This window comes from Drosophila melanogaster, chromosome 2R (assembly GCF_000001215.4).
Source record: "Drosophila melanogaster chromosome 2R".
Taxonomy (NCBI): domain Eukaryota; kingdom Metazoa; phylum Arthropoda; class Insecta; order Diptera; family Drosophilidae; genus Drosophila; species Drosophila melanogaster.
Window position 1 is genome coordinate 24,209,453 of NT_033778.4, and position 20,725 is coordinate 24,230,177.

A 20,725-nucleotide genomic window follows, 5' to 3' on the forward strand; every position below is an offset into this window, starting at 1 on the left:
TTTACCATTACACCTTTTTCCGCCCACCTTTTTTTTGGCTCTTTTATGGCGTGCACGCCACATTTGCGTTCAATGAGCATGAGATAATGTCATCATCAACGTCGTCTCCATCATTCATCGCCAGACTTTCTGGTCAGGGGAATCCGAGATGCAGTGTCTGCTGTCTGCGACTTGGTCTTTAATGGTCCACATTTTCGTTTTAATTAGTTCCGCATTTACAAGACCAACTGATATCACACAGAACCCCGATTAATAGGGTATCATTATTGTTAATCTGTAATTCCCCGCCATTTAAATGCGGGCTTTGTCCACTAACTGATTTAAGAGCTGTTCGGCAAATGGCAGTCGTTTAAAAACGTTGGGCGCCACTTGTTGTGTTTTTCTCGGCGAACGGACTTAATAGAATAATGTGCCATAAAGCCTTCGTTTAATTTACAATTTCTATGGCTGCCAGAGAAACAATTGCATCGCATCCACAGTGCGAACCCTGTGCCAACCAATTCGGTGGCGAATTGTTGCTGTTGCGTATTTTGTTTCATCCAATTAAATTTATATTTACAGCAATGTTTCACACACACAGCCGGTGGATAAATCAGAGCAGATATATGATGCAATTCGGTCCGCTACCTTTTTTATTTGTTTGACATTTGCATATTGGGTTTGATTTTTTATTTATTTGCCGCGGCGATGGATGTTTTTCTCTATTATTTATGTGTCCGTTTTTTGTGCATTTCACTTTATGTGTATACAGGAGATTTTCACTCTGATTTGATTTCGCATCGCATCGCATAACATTTATTTTCCATTTATTGCCGCTGTCAAACATTTACAAAGGGACTTCAATTGCGGGATAAATCCCACTTGGTGAGTCATAGAGAAAATTTGGACGCGCTTAAGGCTGTTTTTTAATAAATCATAACCGGGACACCTTCGGTTGCTTCTTTTCATAGTAATCTCGGGCACGTACTTCCCTTTCCGTTTCCGCAGCGCAGCCAAAAGAAAACCTGCTTGGCATATCAATTATTTATAATTATTGTTAATTTTCAAAGCAGGCATCCATGCAGGCAAACAGAAAAAACGAGCTCACAAAAACAAGGAAAACCACAAAGAGAACCTCAATTAAAATTCAAATTAGAGCGCTTGCGAAATTCCCCCGCCTGGTGGCAAAAGTGCGAAAACTTAAACCACTGTGAGGGTGAGGCCACCCACCATCATTCACCACCATTCACCACCTTTTTCCACCAGCATTTTCCTGCGCCGGAAAACTAACTGCCTAAAATGAAATATGAACCCACGAGTGGTGAAGTGGGGGAGTGCGGCGAGAGTGGGGGGAAAGCCCACTTCCTCAGCCATGGACTACTAATAAGAAATTTGTGAACTTTGCAAATTTGCCATCATTAATTCTGGGCGGGGGCGAAGGGGCGTGGCAGCAGCGTACTGCTTGGTAAATTGTCGAACGGAGCATTTTTCATTCGCCGGCTTCCTTCGTCATTGTGTAATAATTGTCAAGCAATTTAAATCGAAGCTCCGAGCGTAATAAATTGTCATATGGCAGGGGCGGAAACACGCCCCCTCGCCACCATGGCCTCCAAGGACCTCGCCAGGCGGAGAAGTCCTGGCTTCGGCGCTGAAAAAACAAGGTAATGAGGAAACGGAAATTGTTGCCGGAAGTTGGGAGCCAAGAAAAAGGCGGAAGCTCATTTTGCAATATTCACAGACGACTGATTTCGATTTCTAGCGACGGATTTTCCCGGGCTTACACCATGAATTGTAAATTGATTGAGGATCCAAACGAAAATCATCCGATTTCGTCTTGTCCCTCGCAGCATTCCCGGTATTTATCATTAATAATAGTGGAATGTTTCCACGCGCATGAATCCTACAACTTTAAGAACTTCTTTTTGGTAAATGGTTAAATCGTAGCATTTTTCGTAATTTAAATCCAGAACAAGCAACAAGTTTAATGCCATGGTTTGGTTATCTTCTGGATACTTTAGCCATTTTAAGGATTTCCAATAAATACACGATGTGTCTCTTTAATTCGGCTTAATTTAGTTTATTTAACAGCTCTTGGCTCTAATGACTGTGCAAATAGCGTGAGAGCTGGCGCCTCTTTACTGCTTCGGCGTATTTTAATGAAAATATATATTTTGCGCCCCTGCTGAATTTACCATTTTCATTTCCTGATTTGTCCGGGCCTCCAGTCCTGCGGAGCCCAAGGTTTAGGCCGTGTCCTGTGACAGGAGCCAACAAAATGGCTGCGCGAAATGCGCTCGTAAATGCTTCCATGTTGCCAAGTTCTTGTTTGTGAAGAGCTGTTCAAATAAGCACCGGAGCAGCAAGAACAACAGCACGAGGGGTCCCGCTGTCCTGCTGTCCTGCTGTCCTGAGGTGCTCGGATCCTCGGATCCTGGCCGCCAAGGGGCGGGGTGCTTAGGACCCGCCCGCCGTTAGTTTCATTGTTGACATTGCAGAGGCAACAGAAACAGAAGCAGAAACGCCAGCGTGGCAAAAGTGAGCTGGAAAAAGGCAACAAAAAGCAATTAACTTGGCTTACATCTCTGTTGAAAGGTGGAGCGGAGGGCGCGATTTATGCCGCCGGCGCAGCGGGCACAGGTGCACAGGTGAGTTGCGGGAGTTGCAGCTGCATTTCCAGCTGCGCTCAAGTGTCCACTCGTCCTTCGTCCTCCGTCCTGTGCTCTTCGTCCTTGGCCGAGTCGTGTGTCTCGCACAATGACAAAAGTTAATGGCTTGGCGCACTTCAGGGGTTAGATCTGCTTTGATTCACCGTAAAAGGTGCAGATGGCTAAATGATTGAATATTCACTTGCCACCTGGGCACCTGGAGCAATTCCAGCATACGTTCGTAATGACTGGCTAAAAGTATTCTATAATATAGTTCATCTATCTTCCTTGATATTTAATTCATTTTTACGGATTCCCTCTTAGCTGAAACACTCACCAGGAAAAGGGTATAGGGTATGCGATTGATTCTACCAATTTAACCCATTGTAAGCCCAGAGAAACAGCTTTCATTCTGCTTTCCTTTTTTTTATTTTCAATGTTTTGATTTCCCATGTTCAACTGCACTCTACATACCTTTGGGGTATTTATTTTCATTACACGAATCCGAATGCCAGCTCAAATTGCATTTGCCGAGGCCTTATTCGCTTTTGATTTATGCACTTGCATTAACAGAGCGGCGTGTTTGATTTCGATTTATATTTTCATTTGCATTTTGCATTTCCGTCTGATTTGATTTGCTTTTTGCTGGCGTTTTTTTTCTACCGCTTTACCTTATCTCTCGATTAGACTAATTATGCTCGCTTACATCGCTTATTTCGATAGAAGCTTAACATTAATTTATTCCCCGTGCTCCGCAGCACGGAATTGTTTGTTGACTCGTTTGCTATTTAAAGTGTTTAAATAGAACTACAAAAAAGCTCATGCGTGTTTTGTTTCGGTTTGGACATGGACATTCAGCTTTAAGCCAAACAACTCGTGTCTGTGTTGGGTTTTTAAGCATTGGCGCAGAAGTATTTGCTACACACAGAGAGCGAGAATCCCTAATAAACATTTATACAACTCGGGTGTACGACATCGATTTGCGGGTTTTCGGGACAGAGTGTTTCGTTACCTAAAAAATACTATGCTTCTTTGGAAATCTTTGCATTCTCCCTAATTAAAATGGACACAAATATTTGCACAGACGTAATTGTTCAATAAATAGTTATGTATACTCGAGTTTTTCTGTTTACTTGGTTTTCGTGTTGATTGTGGCAGGTACCTGATACTTAAATATCGATAAGTTTTTGGGGCAGGGTGGCAGGGACATCTTGAGTGAAGCAAAAAAAGGGAGTTAAGAGGTTTCGGCCTTATTCGCTTGCGTGTAAAAGCGCCTAAAAGCGAGCTATGCGAACTACGGCAAAAATGTTATTGTATATGCAATCGCAATACAGTTATACAAATACACAGATATACATATACGCAAAAAGGTTCAGCCTACACACAAATATATAGATATATATTTATATAATATATATAGATTCATATTCTAGCTTGTAAATATGGATTTTTAAACTATCCTTAGCCTACGTTGAGTTTTGACTTAGCTTTGGTTTCCTTTACGTTTGGTTTCATTGTTTTTTAACACTTAGGGTTTTTGGCAATTGGAGCTCCGGCCTTACCAACTTGACACGTGGCAATTTGTGGCGCCAAAAGACTCCAATCATTGGACGAATTGTTGATATACGTTGCGTATCATGCTCAAAGTGAGTGAATAAGAGGGATAGAGCCGTAGCACGAGTGGGTCAGTGGGTTAGTGAGTTAGTGAGAGAAAGATAGAGAGAGAGAGTTAGAGGTTTAGTTCCTTAGATTAGCGTAGAGTTGGCAAACTCGGTTTTGGACGAGTCGGCTAAATGGCCAGTGGCACTAATCAGCAGGTTTCTAGAACTTATTCCACACGCTTTCCACGCATTCCATATCATATGAATAGCAGTGTGACCAAGGCTCCAAGAGAAGCATGCCTAGGGTGCAATGTGCCCATGCAGAGAGCTAAAAACAGCAAATCGGCTTTAACATGTTTGTTTGCCTTAAACAGCTCGTTAAATAATTAACTTTAATGCTCGCTCGTCATCAAACTGCTGTTCAGTGCCAATGGCCATCGCTCGAAGCTTTTGACTTGCTTGCCTGCGTTGAGTTGTGCTTATATTTTAAAGCTTAAAGGCAATAGGTTTCGCAAACATGGCCGTTAAAGTACATATTCGTATGTAGTAGAAAAGAGTACCAGCTCGCACACACACACACACACAGCCTCGTAAACTTGTATACTATAGCATAGCAGCTTACAGTGGAGCACTCACAATCACATGCTTCGACAAGCACAAGTTTCAATTTGTTGCACTTTTTGAAGCATTAAGTAGCCGTCCAGGCTTAAGTGTGCGAGTGTGTAAGTGGGTGCCTGCGTGTTGGTGCTACTATGTGTTGCTGTGTGTGTGTGTGAGAGTTGGCAAAGCGGTTTAGTTTCATTTAGCATTTAACAGTTACTAGTATTTGGTTTTTTCGCTTATTTTTTCCGGTTTGTTTCCGTTTTTCATATTACACAACACTGAAAGCACACGTAAAGTTTTTGTTTCCTAGTTTCCTCCTTATTTTCGGATTTCTGTTGCACATTTAGTTAAAATTACAATTTACGCACTAAACATGCAGAAAATTTCGTAAAACTACGGCAAATGCAGTACGTCCTTAAAGATCCCCTCCGCCAATACTTTTCTAAGCCTTACGATCTAGTGGCTATCGGTTCTCGACGCCTCGGCAATTTTATGTTACATTTTCTATAGACCTGGCGAAACTTCTTTTGATTTTAGTTCGGGATTGCACAACAAACATTTTGGCTCTACTTAGATGCTAAAAACTTAATTGGTATTTGCTGCATTAAAGGACTGTGTCTGTTCTCACTCTCAAACATTCTGAATTTCTGAACATTTCTGCATTCTGGAAATATTCAGAAAATTCTCTAAAAGTGAAAACAGCCACTGTCCCTTAGTTAATTTCATTTCGTTTCCAATTGGGAACAAAAGGTCGGATCACAATTACAAAAGTGGGATGCACGGGCCTTAGGAGTTGCCCAGGTTGGACGGCGACGGTGGCCACTGGCGCTTGATGACCGCAAAGTGAGTCATCTGGAAGGTGTTGGTCACCTGGCAGCGGCGCTCCACGAATCCGGTGAGGCAGTAGCCCATGTTGTAGTCCTCCATCGAGATGTTCGACGTCAGATACAGCTTGAACTCGTCGTTCCACGCGGGCTGCGACTTGTCACAGCCCGTTGACCCCGTCCGGATTGCATCGGCAGGTATTGCGGGCGTGGGCGTGGCAGCCACCGAACCGTTGCCCGATGCCCCGCCCCCCGCTGGCGATGCAGCTCCTCCGCCCCCCGCCGTCGTCCGGCGAAAGTGTCCGGCAATCAGGAGGGATCCCTGCTGCTCCAGCGGCAGCATCCGGGCTTTCGTCGCGCGCCGTTGGGTTCCGGAGCACTCGACGATGCGGCAGCGATTGGGCTGCCAGAAGCAGGGCGTGATGGTCCAGTAACTGGATGAGGCGGTCCTCGCCCAGCCCTCCTCGGGATACAGCAGTATCTGAAAGGAGGCAGAGATGATGAAAGGGTATGTGAGTGCACTGTGGGAAAATAATAATGTCTTGTTAATAGATTATGTTATAATATCTAAGGGAAGTCTTATCAGATCTTCGTTGGTAATATGAGTTTAGAGTTAAAGATCAAAAATTTACATTTGTCCTGCTTAGAATCTCTTAACCAGACTTTTTTCTGAGTGTAGGTCGTTCGGGCCATCGGAGCCAATTGCAAATTGGTTTTCTGTGTCGCACTTTAATTGAAAATCGTAATTAAAATCGTGCAGATTGTTTAGCCGGGATTTGGAATCGGATTCGGTTTCCATGAAACTGCACCTTAATCAAGTCCACTGCGAGTGTTTATCATTAAGTGGGCAATTATTGCCGAACAGGCTTTCGTTTAATTTGTTCGAATTAAATTGGCATAAAATCGACATGAAATTGCTTTTGACGCTTTTACGGTGGCGAATTTTACACCACGGGAGAGTCAGGCCATATAATCAGATTTTCATAATTCACTTGCACGCCCGTCATTCACCTGTTGTTCTTAGGCAATGCCCCCTGTCCATTTGGCAGCTCCTGCTCCACTGTTTGCCGTGCTGCATTCCCGTATTAAATTGACATTTATGTCACTGCCACTGAAACCGCAGTTGGCCAGCAGAAGCCGTAAATGAAATTCGTCAGCTAGTTTATCATTGCCAAAATGAGTAGCCTCCGCTCGGCTTCAATTTCATTTACCGATTTTGAATGCGGCCGCTGCGGTCAATGCACGCAGCTCTTTCATAATTAATACATTTCACAGTCGCTAAATGCCAGACATTTCAAATATTTGCGCACAACGAGGCGTATGCTTAATAAGCGTCCGGCAAACAGGAAGCAGGATGGAAAGCACGCAGCTCCGAGGGGCTAACCAAACATTGAACTTGGCTTAAAGGCTCCTGCGCTGGCGAGCTGCAAAGAAAACTCCAGCAAAATTGAAAAGGGGAACCAAGCGCGAGGAGCAGGAAAATCTGGAGCCAAAGTGGGTGAGGCGAGGCGAGGAGGTGCCCAAAGAGGAAAGGCCAGCGGCCAATGGCCACCGCAGCACCCTGGAAACATAACCAGGCGCCAGCCACCACCAGGAGCTGATGCTTTTGAAATTGAAGTGGCTGCAGCTGGAGCCACAAGGAAATTCGCCACGGGGGCTCTCAGTTTCCCAGTTTTTCCATGATTTTCCCTGGCTTTTCCCCATCCGCGCCTTTGTTCTCCACTTGGACTTTAAAATATAAATTCGCACATGCCTCGAGTCGAAACTGGGCTTCGCCAGGTAAATTGTTTAAAATGAATGCATCGCAGGCACTTAAAAATGCATCCGTTTTATGCATTTACGTTTTATTTACGTTCGACTCCGGCTGACCGAAAACAATGGGGCCGATCGATGCGATTGAGTGTTTGAATGGAAGTGAAAAGCCCGGCTACGGCACATTAAGCTGGAAATGGAAATCGCCTTTGGCATTAATGAGTATTGAACGCTTTTCCCGCCGCTAAATGCCAGATACTCATGAAAAGGCATTTAACTTAAAAGAGCGTAGAGTGAATGATTTCCACAATATCTGAAGCACTTTAATGAGCGCCCCTACAAACTTAACCATAAACTTTATCTTATCAAACGGTAATTGATCATTTGGAAGTACACAGAGATTATGTTTTACTTTCCATTTTCCCTGGATAATTATCTCATATTTTTGCTTAAAATTCCAACCTCGTTTGCCATTTGTTTTGCACAATTAAGAGTGTATTTTTCACCAAAATGGGACACCGAAAATCAAATATTCCGCGGAAAAACCATACTGATGTCTGGCTTTCTGGCTTCATAGATGGCACTTGGATGGCACATAGACGGCACATCAATCCGGTCCACAAACTGCCCTTGTGGCGAACCAGAGCACGTGCTGCATATTTGTCAACTTGCCCCACATGACGCGATTGGCTTCGCAGAAATTGCGCGCTCGTGTTTGGAAATTATAAAAGCGGGGAAAATGGAACCGAAGCTCTCGGTACGACTGCCTAATAAGCTGCCAAAATGAGCTTAGTGACGACAGATACCCCACTGATTGGCCGCCCTCCTCCGCGGCCGCCCGATTGCCATTGCATTATTCAAAGACGCCAAAAGTGCGCGCTGCCAAATTGAAAATGCAACGGCAGCCACCGATGCACGCAACAAATCGCTTGCCACTATCAAGGGTCATAAAATCCTTCACTGCCATCCGCGTCCTTTTCCCCCACCCCCGTTACAACCACACTCCTTGCTCCTCCGCGCTGAGCACACATATTGGCTGTGGGGTTTATGCAGCAGGATGCACCAGTGGTGGCCCAGAAGTCACTAATGCCCACAGTGATTGGTACTGCTATCTGTGCTGACTTACTTCAGAATACCTAACACATAAAGGAATTTATTAAGTAAAAGAGATATAAACTTGAACTTTAGTATATCATCTAATACATATCAATGTTATATATTTTATAATGATCCTTAGAATGATTGGGTCATTTGATCTATTATTGTATAATCTATTTTATTTGTTTAACTGGTATATAGCCAAATATCCCTCTATTCCGAAGTGATTGCCAGCACCAGCACCCACAACTATTTATACGGACACGCACACACTAACAACATCACACACACACACACACGCACACAGGGAGAGCAGACACGTACACGCTGGAAAATCACTTCCGCTTTTGAGCTGCAACGTTGGCAATTTCGCAGAGGAGAGCAGATAAATGGGAAATGGGCGTGGGGCACTGGGCGGAGGGCCACTGGCATCAGGTGGCGAATGCCGAGTGGCGAAATCGAAAACGTGGCCAGGAGTGGGTCGGCGATTCCCATTCGCAGTCGATGCGCAGGCAACTCCATCTTGAGGCGTCCGTAATCGATTTCTGCGACTCTGGGCGGGAATTGTTTGTTGACTTTGGGTTTTTATGGCGCGCCACTTTATTGCCACCACAAGTCCACGGCGACCCTATTCCCAGTTGGCTTCTCAGCTCCGGTTCGGTAAATAAAATGCCAAATGGCAAACGGCAATACCCGAACGCGCAGCTCACCCATCGAGGGCGAGCTCCATTGTCGCCAATTGGCAACTTTGTCTATTAATTTGCTTAATGAGTTCGGTGACAAATATTGAACGGCTGCAACTCAACAAATGGCTACCAAGTTTGCAGGTTCCTCTGGGGCCCCTGGAGCCGCTGGAACCCTTGGATCCCCGATTCCTGAGCCCCGAGCACAGAAACTTTTCTCATTTCGCTCGCCCGTTCGCTTCGCTCGACATTAATTAATTAAGTGCTGCCGCAGACATTTCAACACTTTTGCCAGTCAGTCAGTCAGTCAGTCAGTCAGTCAGTCAGTCAGCCAGCCAGCCAGTCGGGCATTACTTAGGCAAATGGTCTCTGTGTGCGTGGGGTTAGGGGTGTGTATCTCTGGGCACTTCAACTTAATTACCCGCCCTCATGAGCACCCAGCACCCAATGTAAGGAGCGCGGAGGAGTTGTGCCCCCAAATCCAGCATAAGCTCGAAAATCAAAGCTTCAACACGATTGTCTAAGCACTTGAACAGCCCCCCCGACCAACGAGGTCCTCCTAGCCGCCAGCCCACTCATCCATCCATCCATTTCTGCACGCAACTCCACTCGAAGGTCCTTCGAGGAATTTTATGAACACTTCTGATAGAAAAGGATGGAGTGAGTTTTCCGTTAAGACGAAGAAAGGAGCTTGCTGGAAGATTTAAACGTAATCAACCCGTGTTTTCCATTTTGTTAGAATATTGCCTTTGCAACAATCTCTAATAATATTAGTATTAGAAATAAAGGTCTTGGAAATATGGAGAATTGTAAGTAAAAGTTTATATATATGCAATCACGTGTAGTTTCTTATTCCTTAAAGCAGAGCCTTTGTTTCATCCGGTAAAAAGTGCGCTTTGAGCAAACTTGAGCAAACTTGACTCGAGTTCTTTACGCCATTCTTACGTGTACGGAAAGGCATTCCATTGAGTTTGGGGGAAATTGGAGTTTTCCTCGGTTCATTTCTCCGCTTTTCGTGAGCGTAAATGAGTTTTTGGCTGATTGTAAAACTTATCTGCCCGCTTTGTCTTCGATTGCCAGTGCCAATTGTATCGGATATTTCCTGTTTGTGTTTCATTATGCGCCTCACGCGCTCCACTATCCGCATCCGCATCCGCATCCTTTGTCCTTCGACTGGAGCTATTCAAGAGATGCTGGAAGCTGGGAGGCTGGCGAAAGTTTTAATAAGTTACTCATTAGCACAGAAATGGAATAGCTGCTGCTGTGGCGGGCAGACAAAATAATTTACACGCCAACATCCGTTGCAATTAAACTGCAAGGGTGAACTTAAATTTCCGGGTTAGAAATCGCCGCTGGCTGCCGGATGGCCTCGCCGTCTTGGCCTCCATGCTGCCCATCTTGGCCAAGTTTATGGCTGGCTGCCGGGTGAATGTAGATGTCAACGGATGGGCCCACAGCGAAACTTTGCCCGCCAGTATTTTCTAAATTTAATGAGTTGTATTACGAGCGGCTTAAAGAGGGCAGCCCCCATCCCTGCCAGCCGCAACTTGGTGTAAACTTCTATATGACAAAGTTTCGCTCGCGAGTCCTTGCGGCGTCGCAAGTAATGCACAAATTAAAGTTCTTTGCCAAACTACACCAGGCAGTGGCTGCTGAAAGTTTCCTCCATCCTCCGTCCTGCATCCCCCATCCCCCCATCCTCGCCAGCGCTAGTTGACATGTTGAGTCGCACAAGGATATGCGTGGCTACAAATTTGATACGTTAGACAAGTCCCGGCTACATGGAAATGGCAAGTGGGATGCGGGAAATGGGAAATGGGAGCTCGGGGCTGGATGGGAATCCACTTGCAATCCTCCAGTCGCTGCACCATGGGCGATAAATGCCGGCAAACTTTGCGGAAGGATGCCGAGCAGCCACTATTGGCAGTGCCAGGATTCTGGATTCTGTACTCTGGATTGTGGGGTTAATGCGAGCGGAAATATAGATATTGCTTTTAGTTCAGCCATGTAAATGCTCTCGTTTATTAGGGGATTAAGTCCCTTAGACAGTTGCTCTACAATGGAATTCAATACTTTTCAGCCTTGAAAGGCAAATTTTATGAGATTAAAGTTTGTTTATTTTAAAATGGCAAATTAATATAATTTTAAAACTCAAATACCACAATTAATGACCTTTTAATTTCACTTGAAAAGCATTCCAAGCATAATTCATTTAAAATTTACCTTCCTCTTTACTTCATAGAATTTTTTCTCCATTTTCCAACTTTAAAGCTAAAATTTATTTTCCATGGAATGCCCTGAAACTTTTTGATCGAAATCAATGCCCTACCTCAGCGAATTCGCATTAAATTTAATTTTCATAAATGTTACAGCATTTTGTCAGTGCAAAAGTTTCCGAATCTTCAGGCGACCAGATTTCGCTCCATTTTCCAGCGAAGCACACACTGTCATCTCTCTGGATCCCGGGATTCTGCGTTCGCCGGTATAAAAGATTAAGCACATTTATGTGACAAGTGCGACATCAGCGGAGACAACGAGGAGCAGGCTGAGATGGGGCTGGAGTGGGGAGGGGCTTGTGATGGGATTCATGTCCTGGGGAAGGATACGCGCGACAGCCACGCATGTGCCACAATTTAAAGTTGAGCACTAATGAAATTTGAGCTGCCGCTTTCCCAGCTGCCAGGCAATTGCAGACTTGCAAAGTTATGCAGGAGCAGATACCAAAAATGGCATCGAATCCGGCAATCCTGCAATTCGGCTGAGAGTCGGAGAAACGTGTCCTGGCCCTGATACCTACCGGCTCACAGCTGGCAGAAGTTTGCCCAAGTCCTGTTACCCGGTTAATGCGCGTCGGCAGTGGCGGCTTAAAGTCCTGTGCCCCGAATGTTCGGTCCTCGGATTGTCTCATTAGGGGCAGAGGTCCCGGTCACGCTTCAATTCACAGACTGGGCTCTAAACTTTGCCTCCGAGCCAAGTCACCGCGCAGAATAGCTCATCAATAACCCATTTGTGCGGTGCTCAATGGCCCAAGGAGACCGGGAATCCGAGAGGCTGGTGGAGTGGTGGACTGGTGGGTCGGGGGTCGGGTCACGACCTTCCCCACGGGCAAACAGCAACGGAACATAACGGAAACAGCTTTGAGCCCGATATCCCTGTGGACACAAAACGGTGGGCACCGTATATTCACTTTGCCATTCAGACGGAGGCCCATAAATCAGGTCGCGCCCCCCCACGAGCTTATAAATCTCCCACATCTGCGCTTTTCATTGGCAATCAACGAATCAGCAAGGAAATGCTTCTTTCAGTTATTTTTAATGAGCGACAGCCCCTGTTGAGAACTCCCTGCCCACCCATTCCCATTCGCATCCCATCCCATGCCATGGAAATCATCTTAAAGCGGCGGGAAATGTTCACGAATTTCGAAATTTCTGAGCTTCAGCCGGGGCATGCAACATGTTGGGCGAGTAATGTACGGCAATGTCTAACAGACGAAATGAAATGAAAATTTAATAAAATAAAAGTATACGAGCAGGCCTGCTGCGAGGGAGGAGCAGCTCCCGCTCCTCGGGGCTAAAGACGTTTGCCTTAAATGAAGATGTATGCCAGCCGGGCGTATGAGTAATATGCGCAAATATGCGCATAAAATAAAGCAACTTGTAGCAATTTCCCCTGCTCTCGGGTCTTTTTGCTCGGCTCCTCTGGCTCCGCTGGCTCCTCTTGCTGCTCAGAATCCGATGGATCCTTTGGGCCGTTGCCACTTTGGTTTTCTCGGCGTCTTTGGCTGGCTTCTTGTGTTTAATTTAGGCAGCCATAAACGTAATGCGGAGCCTCAAGTACTCGCATCCGACGAGTTCCAGTCCCAGTGCCAGTCAACCGAATTTATATGGCGGCACATAAAAACTGGGCAACCTTACCCTAACTTCTAGTCATTCGTCCCATTCGTGCTTCATTTCCTCGGCATGGCGACATAAAATAGAATTTTATTCGAGGCTGCTTTAAAGACCGAGATATTGTCTTTCGGCTCCGGGCATTAACCCATTACACGGCTAGAATTTCCGTTTCGGCAGTGGAAATGGGCGAGAGTATATCAAATGCGGAATTTTGAAATTTATGTGCCATCTTTATGGTGCAAGTGAATAAATAAAAATTTTAATATCACATTTTAATGTCTGCATCATGGCGAACTCCAGCCGTGAGTATATCGATGATGGTAAGCGTACATAAAAAATGGCTTCGTATATTACCTATTTGAAAGTGAGTTAACAGGGCATCTAACATCTGTGTTCAGAATGGAAATGGACGAAATGAAACATATTTTTCGGGGCCATACTTCATAATTTATGGTTACTTGAGATTTGCCTGCGAGATCTCCTCTTTCGAGATTGATAACTTTGAGTTCAAAGGCATATTTGTTTCGCCAAGTTGTCTGCAATCCGTGGAAGAGTTCAATAGAAAGGTGGCCCAGTGCCACCCTTCCAATTCACACGAAGTGCAAACAATTTCCAATCACAGCCTTGAAAGCCCCTATCATTGTTCGCCGCCAGGCTAAATGCTCGTTCCCATTGTGTGCGACCCAGTTGTCCCATTGTGCGATTGCTATTGCGATGGGATGTGAGTGCTCGACATCAAAGGCAGGCCTCGTCCTGCGGACGCCCTGGTGTCCTGGCGTCCTGCCATCCTGCCATCCTGGCGTCCTTGGCTGGCACTCGCATTCTGTTTGGCTGCCAGCACGTTAGCATATCACCGATGCCATGCCATCCATCAAATATCGCGCGTCCCAGGCGAGCCTTTCGCGTGCCTTGAAGGATTTCGAAGGATTCCTGAAGGTTCTGCCAGTGACTGCCTCAAAATTCGTCAAGCAGCCCCACTTCGCCTTGTGCAAGACACTTTAAGGCCGACACTCTCTGGAGGACATGGAGTTTCAACCTATTTTGTTGTCTACCTCATTGAATTAGCCCTCACATGCTCACTCAAGCGAGGATAATAAATTAAATTAAATTGATGCGCAGGCAAATTGGGTGGTGGCCTTCTCCTTCATGACGTTGGCCTCTGCCAAGGGAGAAATTCATTTAATTTTTGGCTCAAATGTCTTTTTAATTCGCCTCTTTCGTCCTTGTAGGTGGCCAATATGGCTGGAGCCAAAATATTGTTGACAGCACATGTGGCACATAGCAGGAATTGTTTTTTTCGGGGCTAATCAAGCGGCAGCTGTGTGCCAAGTGGGGAAATAGTGCCACAGGAATGTGGTTCGACGATCCTTTAAGTTTACTAGGGATAGCAGTGAGTGTATCTTATAGTTCAGCACTTAAGTTAAGCTGAAGAAGGAGATTGTGGTAAAGGTAAGACAGACAGTCAGTCAGACTGACAGTCGTGCTGAATAGATGCAGCAATAATTAACTGCATGGAGCAGCTGAGTCACAGAAGAAGGCCATCGAGGTGAAGGGCAAAAAATGAAAAGGTCGAGGAGTCTTTTAACGCCCTAAGGTGCTCCATCCTCCCCAGCAGCTTAACTTGGCATTAACGCAATTTGTCACGGCAGAACAGACAGAGGAGAGCCGGCAGCTTAGCTCCAAAAGTTGTCCCAAAAAATGTAAAGAGGGAACATTTTGGCTTGTGTGAATGGGTGTAGAGAAATAAGTAGGTGGCTGCAGGCCCTGTTTGCTTGTTTTTATTTTTACTTATACCCATACTTTTATTTTGCAACATTGAGCTGACAGGTGAAATGAAATTGCGTGGGCTGCATTTACACATTCCTTCGCAGCGTTTTCCACTTCAACTTAGGCTTATCCCACCGGTCCCACTTTGAATACGCCATGGAGATGGAAAATTCCAGCGAAAACATTGACAGCCACAAAAATATGTAGCTACGAGTTTTCTGTTTCCATTTCCACTTGTAGTTCGGTACTGAAACTGCAGAATAACAGCAGACTGTGGCTTAAACAAGAAATACCGGGCAGGTAAGCTTCCCCCGGTAAGCTTAACAATAATGGCCAAGATATTCAGCCAGATTCAAGTGCAAGCGTAAGCCAGGGCTTTTCTACGAGTTTTGGGCCAGTGGCTCCGGGATGAATGAAGAATTTTAATTTGGTAATAGGAGCAGCCGGAATATTTGCGGTCCTCGGACATGGTAAGTTTGTATGACAATCTTATTCGAGTGCTTTAACATTCAACCAAACAACTTACTTTGGCTTAAACTTAAAGCTTAAAGTCGGCCTAGGCCCATAAATCCTGATAGCCATGTTGCAGTCGCCGCAATTAGAAAACCTGCCACTCAGTGGCTCATTGATAGCTGTAAGCCGCCAGTTCCCCTGGCCACTCGCCATCCGCCATCCATTCCCCAGCCACCCACCACTTACCACAAAAGAGCCGAGAAACCAGTCAGCAAAATCGCGCATACGGCCCGTGGCCGGCCAGCTGCATCAGCTTGAATGCGGGTGGCAGCAAATCGCCTTAGCAGCTGGAGGGAAAACCCTAATAAACCAGCAAGGAACTGCACAGTTAAGCCTTCTGCGGCTGTCACGCCCCCTTCTCCATCCGCCTCCGCCCCGCCCCGACCGATAGTGGTAGGCGTTGCCTTCAACTTTGACCAGAGCGATTTAAATCTTTGCCGGGGAATATAAATTTAAGAGTGCCCCGCTTACTTATCTAAGTCTATGACTTTGGGTTAGGCGCTCGGGATTCAGGATTCAGGATTCGACGACGATGAGTCAGGCAGTTGGGAGCTGGGCTTCAGGGTCTGGGATCTGATGAGGAGCAATGGGATGGCATGGCTGCTGTGGATGGCTGCTGTGCTTTTTATGCCCGCCATTTCGCCGCTGTCTCTTGGCCTCTTCTTGCTACAAATCATGATAATAAATTCCAATTTTATTTAGTCAGTGAGGCGGCAAAGCACCCTTGTCATCGTCATCGCCAACCAAAAAGAGGAGGTTGCGATGGGAAGGGAAGTGAAGGGAATTGAAGCTCCCTTCAGCCAAATAAAGGCAGCCGAACCGCTTCATCTGCTCGGCAAAAAAAGGGTCTGTGTTTCAACTACTTGGATCAACGGTTCAGCTCAGTTTTATGACTTTTTATTTTATACACATCCAGCGCCCAGCTCCCGTCATCCCGCATTCAACTTTCCGGCTTCCAGCGCCAGTTAAATAAATACACTCCCAAATTGACTTGGCCTGCTTAACTTTTGGGCGGGCATAATCAGGCCTGATTATAATGAATAGTTGGATGGAGGCGGCTAAATCAGCAAACAGCAAAACCAGAGGCGACACTCGGGCGGCCAGCTCATCAGTCAGCCAGACGGACATTGCAGTTTGGAGTGGACCGCATAGCCCCACCTTCTTCCACCTCCATCTGCCTAGCCATGAATCCAGCATTCTGCCTCCTGCATCCTTCATCATGGAAAATGCAGCAGCAGCGCCAGCCAAAACACATTAGCCGTGTGCTAAAAATGGCGCACAGCCCAGTTGGCCAACGCACATATCCTTCGAGGGGAGTGCTTCCAAAATTTCCGATACATATACAGACAGTATTTTATATTTTCAAATGGAACCATCTCTGAATGTCTATTTGGATGTGGTAAAACGTGATACCACAACATTAAGTTGGCTCAAATAAGTAGGTAGGCATTAAACTTGGCCCGAAACACTGTTTGCATTCAATGATGTAATCTTTCCCTAATTGAACATTTTACGAGTGACCCTCGTTGGTAGTGAGCGACCAGGCGGAGAGTCCTTTTTTCTGTTGGAGCTGAGCTGGCAGGACATGTGGCAGTTGGCAGTTTGCTGCGCTTTCCCCGCACACCACGCCCTTTCCGCCTGCTGCTTTTGGCTGTGGCTCTTCATTGCCTGTTGGCAATTACAACGTTGCAATGTTGATGGCATTTTCTTCCTTTTATATGCATATGTAAGCGCACACACACACACATACACACACTCACATTCGAGGCAGGACATAACGATGCTCGCAGACAGTGAGCAGCTTACAAGGACGTCCAGAGGGGGTGGGCAGTGGGCTGAAAGGGAGGGCCAGTGGCTAGTCACTTCCGCCTTGCCCGAAGAGGACGTTCATTTTTTCATAATACTCTTTCACTCTGCGAGTTCGTTGAGTCCTTGATTGCATTGGCCTTTGTGCTCGGCAAGCTAATTACACGGCATGAAGAAAGGGCCATTTAAAACTAAATGGGCAGATTAAAGTGTAAAGGATTTTGCATTAGCCATTGTCGTCGCTCAAATAATGAGACAAATGGGCCATATCATTCGATCAAGATGTGACTCAATAGATTCATTTTTAATTCGCATATGCCGCGGTATTCCCTGACTTCAGAGACACCATCTTCCCCCCGCGAACTCAGCTGTTAATGTAAATATGTCTTACAGCATTATCGCATTCGGTTAAGAGGGTAAACTTCACCCGACAGATTTCACTTGCAACATTATCCGTAGCCGTAGGAATATATACATCCATCTGGGGGTTGATTTCCGTTTTTTGGGTGGTTGCAAATGGATACCATTTATCCTGTGTACAAACAGTTTTTGTTTTACCTAAGCTATTGCTATTGCCGTTGCTGTTGCTATTGCTATTGCTTCATTATAAAATCGATGGGGGACGATGTGTAAACTACCCTTTGAGGACGAAACTGGGGGTAATCAGATTGTTCATCAAAGGATCCTGCCCCTGCCTGCTGCTCAAAGCGCTTGATTCAATGACCGAGTGAAGCTTTTCGAATTGAATTTTACGGGAGCGGGCTGTTGAGCGTCTATGTCTCCATCGTTCCTGTGCACTCGTTGTCAACGGATTGGTGTTAATGTCCTTTGGCATTGTTGCACTGCCAGGACGACCACGACGACCAGAAGACCGGAATACCAGAAGAGCAGAAGACCGGACGACCAGGGCCACAAGTCGACTGTGTGCAAAATAGACTGAAATTGATGATGTCACTTGATAGGGCGAATGGGTTTTTCATTTTTCACTTTTTCACTCCGTACCGCTGCCCAATCTTCGAGCTCCTGCAGATCCTTCGTGTTCGTGTTGTTTAACAAATTCATCCTGTTGCTTGCGCTCCAGTGCGTGATGCCCGGCAGATTGCGGGCCGAGTGAGAGTGTGTGCGAAATGTGCATTTGATGCAGACACTCCCTCGTGCAGAGAAACAAAATTCGGGAACCCGAAATTGGGCGAAATTTGGGAGTCCCACAGAGGATCTCCTGAAACCAGAATGGAGTATCTGCCTTACTTGTTAACATAGCTTAGAGATGCTATGCTGAACTTAAGGAGTCCCCATTTACTTGGACTACCAGCCTTATCAATTATTTCAATCACACTTTGAAGATATAATTTCTCACAGTGCAATGGCATAATTGAACATCTCTTTTTCTGGTGCTTTCGGAATAGAAGGAGCACGCAGCCATTGTTGTGCATCGACCTTTTTGATTGGCTTTTCTTTTGCACGTTTTTAATTAGTGGGAATTTGGGGATATCGGACGAAAGTGGGTAAACTGTAGAGCCACAGTGTGTGGGGCGGAGTGGAATGTTGTCCTTTGGCGCATTAAACAAACGAAATATTTCATAAGCGCATTGCGTTCTGGCCACAATGCCGAATGATTTATATGCAAAGTGGCATAAGCATTCTGAGTGTGCGAATGTGTGTGTGTAGCCTGGCCCTATTTTCCCAGGCCATCCCATCGCATTTTCCATTTTACCTAGGCCAAACCAAACAAACCGGGGGCAATCGAGCGAACTTCACTCCGCAGCTTTTGCTACAAATTTTCCAAAATTTATAACAAAGGCCCCACACACACACACACGCGTCTATAATTGTGGGGTAACGGGACAGACGGGCGGGTTCTGGAGGACCCCTGGGTATTGGCTACCTTACGGTTGAGTGGCTCCTGGCTCATGGCTCGTGGCACTTTGGCGCCAGGACTCCGGCTACGAGGTCTTCGCCTCGCAATGGATGACAATGTAGTCAGGAGACTGTAAAATTTATGCACTTTTAGGATTGTTTGCAATGCGCTCGAGAAGGGGATTGTTCCATTATGCGATAAGCACTGGGACGCTCCCAAGGTGTTCCACTGTACAACAAAAGGACCGGCTTCTCGAAACATTCCAGCTGCACTGGGTCAGACTAGAAATTAATTATCCACTTATTCGTTCGCTCAAGAACCTAAAAAGGGGAAGATGCTGGTAGCTGCTCCTTAACCCTTTCTGGTTCACTTTGTCAAGGAAACGGAGTATTTCTTCCAACATATTCCCCCTTTTAAATCGAATACTTTCCAGCTAAGAGCATCGCAAAATCAATGCTAGAGTATGCTTTGATTATTCCACTTCAAGTCAATTGAATCCACTGAATGCAGCAGCTTCGCGAGCAAGGATTTGATGCGCATCCCGCCGAATCTCCGTATCTTTTGTGCGGATATAGCCATTGAAATGCCCCTGCCCTTCGCCACTCACCTTGTTGGAATTGCCATTGAATTTAAGCAGCTTCTTGCAGGACTTGCCGCGACTCTCGAAGTAGATTTCCTGCGGCGTCCGGCGGCGTCGCTGTCCGGAAACGGCAGCAGGTGTGGCGACTCCCTTGCGCTGCAACTGCAGCTGGGAGAAGGGATCGCTGCCCGCCACCGATTGCGTGGCCTTGTGGCGACTCACGCAGAGGAGGCGGCCCAAGATGCCGCAGCAGCCGCTGGGCGGCGCCTCACTTCCGGCGGCCGGAGTCCTGGTGGCTCCAACTCCGGCTCCGGCTTCGGCTGCATTGTTGTTGGAGCAGCGGGCGGATATGGTCATTAGGTTGCCATGGCGGCCGGTCGGGCGATTGACGTCCATTTCCATGTTGGCTAGCAGCGGAATCGTTGCCTACAGGGCGGCGTCGACTTCCTTTGTTGATTTCGCTCGATTTCCAGTGTTTGTTTACAATTTTTGATTGCGGTTTCCCTGACCGCAGGCTGTGTCCTTGTGTCCTTTCCGCCTTTCTTGCTTTTTTGTCAATGTTTTTGCTTTGTTGTTGTTTACTGGTGGTTAAAGTCTCACCGAAAAGTTGGCGCCCTCTCACAGACACACACACGCGCACTCACAAAACACGTCGCTTCCACACCAGCAAAGGAAATGCGAAAACTTCGCAGGACCTTCCAGCGCGTCGAAGTTCACAGCACAAAGTCAGCGAGCCAACTGATAAAAGCCGTGGCTTCTGGTTCGTAAATGTGTGCTTTGCAGGGTTGCCAGCTTTTCGAAAGAGAGCGGCAGGACTCTAGTACGAAGGATAAGCATAAGCATCGAGCCGAGCAAGAGAGAGAGAGAGAGGGAGAGAGAGGAGAGAGAGGAGTGCGCAGAAACACGAATCACCTTGTGTGCATGAATGAAGCACAGTTATTACGGCCTTTTTTGTGGCCCATAGTTTCGTAGTTCTTGCTGTTTACGTTTCCCAGGGTCAAAGTTGTACAGCCCCCCGCTTTATGTTTGTAATTGTTTGAGGCGCCCCACGTTAGGCTGTGAATTTTTCGGTCGCGACGGGGGAATACTCGAGTGTAATGGGTACCAAGGAGGCATTTCTGCGTAT

The 20,725-nt window shown here is 46.3% G+C and overlaps 1 protein-coding gene across 1 annotated transcript; it reads right to left on the reverse strand.

The window, feature by feature from the left end:
• Window positions 1–3,038: 3,038 nt before the first annotated feature.
• On the reverse strand, window positions 3,039–20,343 carry CG30419 (uncharacterized protein). Its single transcript, NM_138055.3, has 2 exons — window positions 19,627–20,343; window positions 3,039–6,133 (listed from the first exon to the last, which is right to left on the reverse strand). Exons 1-2 carry the CDS (start codon window positions 19,999–20,001, stop codon window positions 5,615–5,617), a joined length of 894 nt encoding a protein of 297 aa, NP_611899.1. The 5' UTR covers window positions 20,002–20,343; the 3' UTR covers window positions 3,039–5,614.
• Window positions 20,344–20,725: the final 382 nt, after the last annotated feature.